Source organism: Caretta caretta, chromosome 16 (assembly GCF_965140235.1).
Source record: "Caretta caretta isolate rCarCar2 chromosome 16, rCarCar1.hap1, whole genome shotgun sequence".
Taxonomy (NCBI): Eukaryota; Metazoa; Chordata; order Testudines; family Cheloniidae; genus Caretta; species Caretta caretta.
In genome coordinates this window covers 24018186-24030950 of record NC_134221.1, presented here as the reverse complement: position 1 = coordinate 24030950, position 12765 = coordinate 24018186, and the positions used below count along the sequence as shown (strand labels likewise).

The 12765-nt window shown below is 48.2% G+C and overlaps 1 protein-coding gene across 1 annotated transcript; it reads left to right on the top strand.

Annotated features, from left to right (window-relative positions):
* Positions 1 to 3176: 3176 nt before the first annotated feature.
* Positions 3177 to 5899, top strand: RPL35 (ribosomal protein L35). The gene is made up of 4 exons (XM_048823053.2): positions 3177 to 3331; positions 3988 to 4124; positions 4754 to 4835; positions 5678 to 5899. The coding sequence occupies exons 1-4, from the start codon at positions 3329 to 3331 to the stop codon at positions 5825 to 5827; spliced, it is 372 nt and encodes a 123-aa protein (XP_048679010.1). The 5' UTR covers positions 3177 to 3328; the 3' UTR covers positions 5828 to 5899.
* Positions 5900 to 12765: the final 6866 nt, after the last annotated feature.

The following is a 12765-nucleotide window of genomic DNA, read 5'->3' as shown; positions in this document are numbered from 1 at the left end:
TGAGCAGGGGCAGGCTTGGGTTGGTGCATATTTTCTCTAGTAACTTGCCAGAGACAACCTCTCGTCTAATATGAGGAGGAGCAATATTGCTCAGAACTGGAAGTCATGGGAGTGGAGTCGGATGCAGGGTGCCAGAGATGATATGTATGGCAGCATGTAACTGCGTATCCACCAGTTTGGTGTGTGATTATCTACTCCAAACTGGTGCGCAGTACTCCACCACTGAATACGAGGTTCCAAGAGCTGACGTCCACAAAGTTGGAGCACGAGCACCCCATGACTAACCTGCCAATTTGCTAAGAAGATTGTTTTGCGTCTTAACTTTAGCTGCTGTTTTCTTCAGGTGGGCATGGTAAGTCAGTGTGTGGTCTAAGGTCACACCTAGATAGACCGGTTCTACTTCATGCTTCATCTTCTGACCATTCAGATAATTTTAAACATTCAGTTCTCGGGTTGCTCTGGCGTGATGAAGATGGAACAAACTGGAGACTGTTTTTATGATGCTTGGCTGGAGACGCCAAGTCTTACAGTAGTCAGCTAACTTTATCATGTCCTGGTTTAAGATGGCATCAAGCTTGTGGAATGACTGGGCCTGGGTACCGCAGCAGATGTCTTCTGCATAAATGAACTTTCGTGACTCTGTTGTTGGCAAGTCACTGATGTAAAGGTTGAACACAGTTGGAGAAAGCACAGAGCCCTGGAGTAACCCACTGCTCTGTCATCTCCTCCAAGCACTCGTCTGCTCCCCCATATGGATGCTGAACTGCGTATCGTGGAGCTGGAGAAAGGACCAATTAAGGCCCCAAGCCTACATTGGGATCTGTGTTCACTGACCCTGCATTCCTACAAAGGCCTGTTAAAATCAAAGGGGTTAAAGTCAGAGTGGTCCCTGCTTGTGTGGTTTGGAGCCCTATTTAGGGAAAACAGTGACATTGTCAAATGCACAAATACAACCTGAGAAAATAGATTTTTCTCTGATCTCTGTTACATCAACCTAAAGTTCCAAACTTGCAATTGGATCCTTGCAGGTAGATCCTGTACCCATGAGGAGACCCTTGGTCTACCCATCTGGAAACAACTGCAGGTTCAGGGCCTCAGGTGTCCCATTAATATTAGCAGGAACACCATTTTCAGACAGAAGCATGATTTTCAAGTTGACACTACCCAGTTAAGATGGAGCAGCATTACCACAGCAATGACATTCATGGATTTTAGCACTTTAATTGTCTTTGCAGCGGGTCAAGTCAGTGCCTTGCACAGTATCCTCAGACAGCATTAACCTCTTACTTTCTAAGGCCGCAGTGATCAGGTCTGATTATCAGCCAGCCGTTATAAGATGGAATGTTACAGAGCAGTAGTTATGGTACATGTTATCATTCTGTATCTTGACAGCTACTGTTACCTGTTACATTAGATTCTCACAGATAAATCCGAGTATAAGGGCTGGTCTACACTACGGGGGGAGATCGATCTAAGTTACGCAACTTCAGCCATGTGAATAATGTAGCTTAAGTCGACGTACTTAGATCTACTTACCATCTGGTCTTCACTGCGCTGTGTCGACGGGAGACGCTCTCCCATCGATTCCCCTTGCGCTTCCCATTGAAGTGGAGTCCACGCTAGAGTGATCACTGGTCCATTTATCGTGTCTAGACTAGACACGATAAATTGACCCTCGCTGGATTGACCACTGCCCATTGCTCCGGCAGCTAGTGTAGACATGCCCTAAGAGACACAGGACCTGATCATGCAAGGGATCAATACAGAGCCTCATGAAAGCCCTGGGCATGCCCATATGCAGAGGCATGGCAGAATTCCGGCCTCATGCAATATAATTACTTGCAGTGGTGAACTGGAGCCAGTTTGCATCAGGTCGCTAGAACCGGTTGTTAAATTTAGAAGCCCTTTTAGAACCGGTTGTTCCGCGAGGGACAACCGGTTCTAAAAGGACTTCTAAATTTAACTGGCCAAAAGTGGTGCCTTAGGTGCCGACTCCATGGGTGCTCCAGCCCTGGAGCACCCAAGGAGAAAATTTGGTGGGTGCAGAGCACCCACCGGCAGCTCCCCACCCACCTGCAGCCCCAGCTCACCTCCACTCTGCCTCCACCTCCTCCCCTGAACGCGTCGCCCCGCTCTGCTTCTCCGCCCCCCCCCAGGCTTCCCGCGAATCAGCTGTTCACGCGGGAAGCCTGGACGGGCTGAGAAGCAGGCGGTGGCTTTGCACTCAGGCCCAGGGAGGTGGAGGTGAGCTGGGGCGGGGGGGGCGCGAGCAGGGCCACCCGCACCGCACCAGGTAACCCGTGGGGGGCTCGCAGGGGAACCGCTCCCTGCCCCAGCTCACCTCCGCCACCCTGGGCCTGAGCGGGAAGCCACCACCTGCTTCTCAGCCCTCCCAGGCTTCCCGCCAAACAGCTGATTCGTGGTAAGCCGGGAGGGGGGGGGTGGAGAAGCAGAGCAGGGCAGTGCGTTCAGGGGTGGAGACGGAGGTGAGATGAGCTGGGGTCAGGCGCGGGGAGCTGCCGGTGGGTGCTCTGCACCCACCAAATATTCCCCATGGGTGCTCCAGCCCCAGAGCACCCATGGAGTCGGCGCCTAAGGGGCCACTTTTGATGTGATCAGTGGAGGGAGCGCCTGCTCCCCCCCAGCTATGCTCCCCCGCCCCTAGGAGCCAGAGGGACCTGCTTGATGTTTTCTGGGAGCTGCCCCAGGTAAGCACCGCAGGGACTCCCCACCTTGCCCCCCGGTAGGTCCCTCTGGCTCTTAGGGGTGGGATGGGCACCTACTATGGTGGCCCACGAGACCCTCCTGCCCAGTTCTGGGGGCAGTCAGGGGACAGGGGAGGATGGGGCAGGGGTCCTGGGGGGGCGTCAAGGAACGCGGGGGGTTGGATGGGGCAGGAGTCCCGGGGGGTGGGCAGCGACCCCCTCGTGGGGTGAGGAGGGAACCCGTTAAGATTTTGGCAGCTTATCACTGATTACTTGCAATAGTTACTGTCGTTATTGTAGGGGTTGATTTTATCAGAAGGGCAGCAATTGCTATACATTAGCACCAGTGCACAGAGCAGCAAGTTCAACCGACTCTGGACCCCCAGAGCCAGCAGCCCCAGGACACCTGGCCCCGCCCCTCTCAGTCGGGGAGGCGGGGCTCTCTGTGGGCGGGCTGTACCATTGCGCTGCGAGTCTGCGGGGGGCGAGTTGCGGTGAGCCGGCTCCTCCCATCACCCCTGCACTGTGAGACCGGATTGGTTGATCCCGCCCAGCCAGGCTCTTTCGCGTTCTAACATCTGGCCTCGTTCGGCTTCCGTCCTTTCGCTCGAGCCGCTGGCGACATGGTGAGTGGATTCTGTGGCCGGGGCCCCTCGCAGCTCTAATCCGGAGCCATCCGCGGGGAGAGGCGGCCCCGGCGGCCCGGCCGCTCCCCCCGAAGCACCGCTGTTCCCTCGCGCGGGCCGGGAACGGGGGCGCCGAGACTCCGCGGGGCCGACGCCGGGGCTAGGCCGCGCCGGGTCCTCGGGTCCCCGCTGGGTCCGGGCTCTGAGGGGCGGTAAGCGCGGGAGAGGGGCGGGCTGGACTGGGCCTCGGGGGAGGCGGGACCGGCTTTGAGGGGGCAGCCGGCTGGGCCCGGGGAAAGGTGCGGGGGACGGGCCCGGGCCTGGCTTTGAGGGGGCAGCCGGCTGGGCCCGGGGAAAGGTGCCGGGGACGGGCCCGGGCCTGGCTTTGAGGGGGCAGCCGGCTGGGCCCGGGGAAAGGTGCCGGGGACGGGCCCGGGCCTGGCTTTGAGGGGGCAGCCGGCTGGGCCCGGGGAAAGGTGCCGGGGACGGGCCCGGGCCCGGGCCTGGCTTTGAGGGGGCAGCCGGCTGGGCCCGGGGAAAGGTGCGGGGGACGGGCCCGGGCCTGGCTTTGAGGGGGCAGCCGGCTGGGCCCGGGGGGAGCTCTGGGAGGCGGTCCGGCCGGGGTCTGAGCGGGGCGCTCTCGCTCTCCTTGGCAGGCTAAGATCAAGGCCCGTGACCTGCGAGGGAAGAAGAAGGAGGAGCTGCTGAAGCAACTGGATGACCTAAAGGTGGAGCTGTCCCAGCTGCGGGTGGCCAAGGTGACGGGCGGAGCCGCCTCCAAGCTGTCCAAGATGTAAGTCCGAGCTCTGCCTCCCGCTTAGGGGCCTGGCCGTGAGCCTCTGGGGGGCAGTGGGGGCTGTGAAGCTGCAGTCCTGTAACTGCATTGCGCCTATCGGATCTCACAGTGCTGTGCTTCAAGGTGGGGAATCTCCAGGGCCCCTGGCCCAGGGTTACATTAGGCTACAGGTGCTTCAGCCCTCATCCAACCCTAGCCATAGGCTATGCTGTGTGGGCACACGCTAGCCTGTTGCAGGGCGAAGGGAGCATTACTTCTTTCAACTGATATTGCTGTAGCAGTTTCTTCACCTAACAGGCTGCTTCTCGGTGATGTGGCACATTTGAGATATATGATGTAGCAATACCATCCTTGTCCTGAGAGTAGGTAGCATTGAAGAGGAGGAAACAAATGTGGACTAGACAGGAGAAGGGGAGTTAAGTGTTTGGGTAGAGGGGAAGCTCCAGGGTAGTAAGATTCTAATTGTTAAAAAAGAGTAAAATAATTACTGTGCCTTGAATATAGTAAGAAATAATTCTCAAGTAGTGCCTCCATTATCCAGATTCTATAGTTCCTCTTACATATTTTGCAAAGTACTTGCTAGTTTTAAGCCTGTGTTTTGAGACCCGTTTCTTTACTCTCTGCAGCCGGGTTGTCCGCAAATCCATTGCCAGAGTGCTGACTGTCATCAACCAGACCCAGAAAGAGAACCTGAGGAAATTTTACAAAGTAAGTCTGAACTTTGTACTTCGTTAGGCCCTACCCTACATTCCTTTCTGGCCATTTTCAGATACGTGGATAGAGTTGTGAGGCAAGAGACCCAACTAGCTGCAAGAATAATTCTTCAAATGAGATCTTGGGAAAAGTGTAACATTAATCTCTTGTTATAATGGTCCCTTCTCAAAATACTGTTTATTGCAAGACTAACACCCAGCACTGCTCTAAATTGAGTAGATGCAGTGTGAATCTGTTCTTGCTAAAGGATTCTTCTACTGGACAGCATGTAACTCAGTTATCTGGCTTTGTGTGCTTTCCAGTAGGCACAGGTGTAAGTGCTTTGTTGGAAAATACATTCGTAAAGATTGGCAGTCTTGAGGGATCAAGTCAGTGAGAACATTGGAATGCTTTTTCCCCTCAGGCAGGGTGTTATTTCTCATGGGCCACATTCTTTGCTGTACAGCAGGATTATCTAGAGCAGGTGACCAAGTGAATACTTCCAGAGGTCCTGGCAGACTCCTGGGATTAATAAAATCAGGAATCACCCAACTTTAGGCTGCAGTCCTGTCTGGTAAAATGGCTGGTAGTGACTGATGGTTGGTACCCTCACAGGTGTTGAGTAGCGTAAAGCCATTTCCTAGTGGACAAAGTATATGTCCTACACATGAACAGCATAGGGAAATTTTAGGTACTGCTCGGAAAGCAGGAGCAACAGGCAGGACAGCTTTATGTACTTGTACACACCCAGATCCTTTGCAGATTACCCTTGCCACTGCATCCACACTGCTCAGTAAAGTCTGCTTAAAAAAAACACAACTGCTTTTGAAGTTCATTTATTATTTTTCTGCAAATAGGGCAAAAAGTACAAGCCTCTTGACCTACGGCCGAAGAAGACTCGTGCCATGCGCCGCAGATTAAATAAGTACGAAGAAAGTTTGAAGACCAAAAAACAGCAGCGAAAAGAGCGCCTGTACCCTGTCCGGAAGTTTGCTGTTAAGGCATAACCCTTTGCATACTATGGATCTGTCAATTTATATTGGCTAGTTTTTCTCATTAAACATCAAGTTGTTTGGAAACTGACAGGCCTAGATACTTGTTTCATAGTATGGATTTGGTTCAGAACTCACGATAACACTTTATGGAGAGAAATGATTCTGTTAGAGATCATGGGAGCCTTATGCTAGTGTAGCTTGGAAGATGCTAAAGTTAATTTCTGTCACCATTTGCATTATAAAACTGTTTAGTTTTCTGTAGTGTCCTCTTTAAAGAACATGCTAATGTTTTAGGCAAACATGAGTCTTTGCAAATATCTGAATCCACTAAGCTTTTAAGTTTTGGGGCAGAAGTATTTAACTTCTGACTTCTCAAAGTGAATTAGTGTGTGTCTACTTGTTCGAGAAGCTTTTTCTATTTTAAGCTTTTCTCGAGTGTCAGTCACTGCAGGATCTGATCACTGTACAGGTAAATTAGCATAGTGAGGTTCCTTCTCTCTGCCTCTTTTTGAGCAGTGACTCTACAGCTGGAACTCCTGACTGTTGTTGCTCAGATGAACCCCAGTATATCCAGTAAAAATGTCTATACAGCCATTGATGGTGTTATGTCATTCTAAACCATCTGGTATACAATTCATGCTTAAAAATTACTAGCATTGATAGTAATGCTTAGGCTATTATGTGGAGATTCACCTCACTTTCAACAGGTGTTCAAGTGTGGCTTGAAAGCTCATTGCAATCTTAATCTTGATTTCAGAGGATTGGCCTCCTTCTGAATAGTAGTCATGACTGAACTACAGGTATTGAAGGGTATGTGCCGTTTAGGAAAGACAACTGTAAAGGTTGGGGAGTAGCATTGTATATCAATGAGGTGGTAGAACGTAAAGAAATAAGAAGCGATGGAATGGATAAGACCGAGTCCATCTGGGCAGAAATCACGTTGGGGAAGAAAACTACTAGAGCCTTTCCTGTGATAGTGCTTGGGGTTGCTATAGACCTCCGGGATCTAATTTGGATATGGATAGAGGCCTCTTTAATGTTTTTAATGAAGTAAATACTAATGGAAACTGCATGATCATGAGAGACTTTAACTTCCCGGATATAGGCTGGAGGACAAGTGCTAGTAATAACAATAGGGCTCAGATTTTCCTAGATGCAATAGCTGAATCAAGTAGTTGCTGAACCGACAAGAGGGAATGCCATTTTAGATTTGGTTTTGGTGAGTAGTGAGGACCTCATAGAAGAAATGGTTGTAGGGGACAACCTTGATTCAAGTGATCATGAGCTAATTCAGTTCAAACTGAACGGAAGGATAAACAAAAAGAAATCTGCGACTAGGGTTTTTGATTTCAAAAGGGCTGACTTTCAAAAATTAAGGAAATTAGTTAGGGAAGTGGATTGGACTGAAGAATTTATGGATCTAAAGGCAGAGGAGGCCTGGGATTACTTTAAATCAAAGCTGCAGAAGCTGTCGGAAGCCTGCATCCCAAGAAAGGGGAAAAAATTCATAGGCAGGAGTCGTAGACCAAGCTGGATGAGCAAGCATCTCGGAGAGGTGATTAAGAAAAAGCAGACAGCATACAGGGAGTGGAAGAAGGGAGGGATCAGCAAGGAAAGCTACCTTATTGAGGTCAGAACATGTAGGGATAAAGTGAGACAGGCTAAAAGTCAAGTAGAGTTGGACCTTGCAAAGGGAATTCAAACCAATAGTAAAAGGTTCTATAGCCATATAAATAAGAAGAAAACAAAGAAAGAAGAGGGACCACTAAACACTGAGGATGGAGTGGAGGTTAAGGATAATCTAGGCATGGCCCAATATCTAAACAAATACTTTGCCTCAGTCTTTAATGAGGATCTTAGGGATAATGGTAGCATGATGGATGGGAATGAGGCTATGGAGGTAGATATTACCATATCCGAAGTAGAAGCAAAACTCAAACAGCTTAATGAAACTAAATCAGGGGGCCCGGATAATCTTCATCCAACAATTGGCACACACAATTGCAAGCCCATTAGCAAGAATTTTTAATGAATCTGTAAACTCAGGGGTTGTACCATATAACTGGAGAATTGTTAACATAGTTCCTATTTTTAAGAAAGGAAAAAAGGTGATCCGGGTCAAACTAACAGGGCTGTAGTTACATCTGTAGTATGCAAGGTCTTGGAAAAGAATTTGAAGGAGAAAGTAGTTAAGGACATTGAGGTCAGTGGTAAATGGGACAAAATACAACATGGTTTTAAAAAAGGTAGATCGTGCCAAACTCCTTCTTTGAGACAGTAACAGATTTTTTAGACAAAGGAAACGCAGTGGATCTAAATTACCTAGATTTCAGTAAGGCATTTGATACAGTGCCACATGGGGAATTATTAGTTAAATTGGAAAAGATGGGGGAATCAATATGAAAATTGAAAGGTGGATAAGGAATTGGTTAACAGGGAGACTACAGCGGATCCCACTGAAAGGTGACCTGTCAGGCTGGAGGGAGGTTACCAGTGGAGTTCCTCAGGGATCAGTTTTGGGACCAGTCTTATTTAAACTTTTTATTTCTGAGCTCGGTACAAAAAGCGGGAGTGTGCTAATAAAGTTTGAGGATGACACGAAGCTGGGAGGTATTGCCAATTCAGAGAAGGCCCGGGATATCATAGAGGAGGATCTAGATGACCTTGTAAACTGGAGTAATCAGATGAAATTTAATAGTGAGAAGTGTAAGGTCATGCATGTAGGGATTAATAACAGGAATTTTAGTTATAAGCTGGGGAAGCATCAATTAGAAGTAACGGAGGAGGAGAAAGACCTTGGAGTATTGGTTGACCACAGGATGACTATGAGCCGCCAATGTGATATGGCCGTGAAAAAAGCTAATGCGGCCTTGGGATGCATCAGGTGAGGTATTTCCAGTAGAGATAAGGAGGAGTTAGTACCGTTCTACAAGGCACCGGTGAGATCTCATCTGGAATACTGTCTGCAGTTCTCGTCTCCCATGTTTAAGAAGGATGAATTCTAACTGGAACAGGTACAGAGAAGGGCTACTAGGATGATCCGAGGAATGGAAAACATGTCTTATGAAAGGGGACTTAAGGAGTTTGGCTTGTTTAGCCTAACCAAAAGAAGGTTGAGGGGAGACATGATTGCTCTCTCTAAATATATCAGAGGGATAAATACCAGAGAGGGAGAGGAATTACGTAAGCTCAGTACCAATGTGGATACAAGAACAAATGGATATAAACTGGCCATCAGGAAGTTTAGACTTGAAATTAGACGAAGGTTTCTAACCATCAGAGGAGTGAAGTTCTGGAACAGTGGGGGCAAAAGACCTATCTGGCTTCAGGATTAAACTAGATAAGTTTATGGAGGAGATGGTATGATGGGATAACATGATTTTGGCAATTAATTGATCTTTTAACTATTCATGGTAAATAGGACCAATGTTAGATGGGGGGGATCTGAGTTACTACAGAGAATTCTTTCCTGGGTATCTGGCTGGTGAGTCTTGCCCACATGCTCAGGGTTCAGCTGATCTTCTCCTGGGGTCGGGAAGGAATTTTCCCCCAGGGCAGATTGGAAGAGGCCCTGGGGTTTTTTTTGTCTTCCTCTGCAGCATGGGGCATGGGTCACTTGCTGGAGGAATCTCTGCACCTTGAAGTCTTTAAACCATGATTCGAGGACTTCAATAGCTCAGAGAGAAGTGAGAGGTTCATTGCAGGAGTGGTGGGTGAGATTCTGTGGCCTGCATTGTGCAGGAGGTCAGACTAGATGATCATAATGGTCCCTTCTGACCTTAATGTTTATGAGATCTCACCTCTGAGATCTTGGGCTTCTTTAGCCATCCTTTTCCTCTCCCTTTCCGTATGCTGCTTAACCCTCTCCAGATGATAAAAGCTGAATTCCCTTGTTAACTGGCTAAGCACCCAGTCCTTAATCAACTAAGTCCCAGTTTAGCCCATGGGGGAAGTTTACAGAGCGGTGGGTCAGCCTTATGCTACTCCCACTCTGTCATAAGGGCTGATCCACCTCCTACTGAATTCAGGGAGAAGATTCTCCTTAATGCATGCTGCTCTCACTAGTTCTGAAGGATTCATAGGCCGAAATAAATTTTAACGAGGGTAAAGGCTTGTCTAGGGTGTGCTAAAATCCATGCCAAAGTTACTACACTGTCCCCCAGCACTGCATTATGGTATCACCCTGTTAGGTGGATCCAGCTGCTCTATTGTTTAATATGGGAAGGAGACCTGCCATAATAGCTGCTAATCTCATATCTGAGCAGGGAGATGGGGGGGTGGGGTTCATTTTGCCTTATTGTACTGTGCCTGGGCCAGGGTACTTGTTTTATAAAGCATCCTGCATGTGCACAATAAAATGTTAATGATAAACCATAACAGCAAAGTAATCTAGAGAGGAGTCTAGTAGCTCTTACCAGCATTACCTGTGTTTGCTTTGCTGTACCAGGAATGTTGCCCTGATGCCCTACTAGGGGTTTGTCTTGATGTGTGTAGGCAAATTCCAGACTAATTGTATAATCCCTGGAACCAATTGCCTATCAATAAAAGAAAATATCACAAGTTCATGCTGGTATTGCAAATGAAAATCTAAACATTTCTGAATGCAGTGCAAGCCTCAGAATGGTGCACTTTTGGCAAAATGGCTTGGACATGAAGGTTGTCAGATCCTCTAGCAATGAGCACAGCATAAAGGCCTACCTGGATAGAATCTTCTATTTGAAGAGTCTCATCATGTTATAAATCACTAGCATATCATTCACATATCAGTAGCTAGAAGATGATGACAGGAAATTGAGGTCTAGTTACCAGATACTGAGCATTCAGCGAAAAGTCACAACTTTGGATATCATGCCCCGCGAAGAGCCTCGGGCCTAACTGGAGGGAAAAAAAGTGAACAGCAGTAGGCTAGCTTCCCCTCCCCTGGGGGTTTTCTGGTCCTCGCAAATTCCTGCAGCTTTACAAGGAGTTAAATAGCACCTCATGCTACACTTTCAAAGATGTTCCTTATGCCTCTGGGAAACTGACATCAGAACAGATCAGAGGATGTTCAGCAGGGCCTCTAGTGGGTCTTCTAGTCCAACCTTATACTGTGAGGGGATTTTGTTGCTGTGCAGGGGACTTACATTAGCTTTCAGTGCATTAAGCAGCCATTTAAATTAGCAGAAGAAACAATATTAATGCTCTGAATTGAAGGGGCAGGAAGATGCTGTTTCCTTCCTTGGGCACAGGAAAAAGTACTCACCACTACTTTAACACCATCTGCAAAAAATGAAACATCTTCCCTGGCTTTTGGGTGTTTTAAACATGCAAGAGTCAGCAGGAGTGCCTGCTTCACCTGAGTGTCCCACAGGATAGCCATGTGGTCCCAGGCCCTGACAGAACCTGCTTGGAATCAAGGCTGAAGCATACAGTCTCCACCCTTGCAGTGACCCGGAAAATACCAAGTGGGTAACAGAGTGTGAAATGTTTCAGAGTAACAGCCGTGTTAGTCTGTATTCGCAAAAAGAAAAGGAGTACTTGTGGCACCTTAGAGACTAACCAATTTATTTGAGCATGAGCTTTCGTGAGCTACAGCTCACTTCATCGGATGCATACTGTGGAAACTGCAGCAGACATTATATACACACAGAGATCATGAAACAATACCTCCTCCCGCCCCACTGTCCTGCTGGTAATAGCTTATCTAAAGTGATCATCAAGTTGGGCCATTTCCAGCACAAATCCAGGTTTTCTCACCCTCCACCCCCCCACACACAAACTCACTCTCCTGCTGGTAATAGCCCATCCAAAGTGACAACTCTCTTCACAATGTGCATGATAATCAAGGTGGGCCATTTCCTGCACAAATCCAGGTTCCCTCACCCCCCTCCAAAAACCACACACACAAACTCGCTCTCCTGCTGGTAATAGCTCATCCAAAGTGACCACTCTCTTCACAATGTGCATGATAATCAAGGTGGGCCATTTCCAGCACAAATCCAGGCTTTCTCACCCCCCCACCCCCATACATACCAGCAGGAGAGTGAGTTTGTGTAATAGCTCATCCAAAGTGACCACTCTCCCTACAATGTGCATGGTAATCAAGGTGGGCCATGTCCAGCACAAATCCAGGCTCTCACTCCCCCCCCCCCCTTTTTCCCCGGGGACACACACACATACACAAACTCACTCTCCTGCTGGCAATAGCTCATCCAAACTGACCAATCTCCAAGTTTAAATCCACTCTCTAAGTTTAAATCCAAGTTTAACCAGAACGTCGGGGGGTAGGAAAAAACAAGGGGAAATAGGCTACCTTGCATAATAACTTAGCCACTCCCAGTCTCTATTTAAGCCTAAATTAATAGTATCCAATTTGCAAATGAATTCCAATTCAGCAGTTTCTCGCTGGAGTCTGGATTTGAAGTTTTTTTGCTTTAAGATAGCGACCTTCATCTCTGTGATTGCGTGACCAGAGAGATTGAAGTGTTCTCCGACTGGTTTATGAATGTTATAATTCTTGACATCAGATTTGTGTCCATTTATTCTTTTACGTAGAGACTGTCCAGTTTGACCAATGTAAATGGCAGAGGGGCATTGCTGGCACATGATGGCATATATCACATTGGTGGATGTGCAGGTGAACGAGCCTCTGATAGTGTGGCTGATGTTATTAGGCCCTGTGATGGTGTCCCCTGAATAGATATGTGGGCACAGTTGGCAACGGGCTTTGTTGCAAGGATAAGTTTCTGGGTTAGTGGTTCTGTTGTGTGGTATGTGGTTGTTGGTGAGTATTTGCTTCAGGTTGCGGGGCTGTCTGTAGGCAAGGACTGGCCTGTCTCCCAAAATTTGTGAGAGTGTTGGGTCATCCTTTAGGATAGGTTGTAGATCCTTAATAATGCGTTGGAGGGGTTTTAGTTGGGGGCTGAAGGTGACAGCTAGTGGTGTTCTGTTATTTTCTTTGTTAGGCCTGT

Coding starts and splice junctions, on each gene's coding strand:
- RPL35 (XM_048823053.2), top strand. Junction 4,125..4,753: donor GCCTCCAAGCTGTCCAAGAT/GTAAGTCCGAGC, acceptor TACTCTCTGCAG/CCGGGTTGTCCGCAAATCCA. Junction 4,836..5,677: donor ACCTGAGGAAATTTTACAAA/GTAAGTCTGAAC, acceptor TTCTGCAAATAG/GGCAAAAAGTACAAGCCTCT.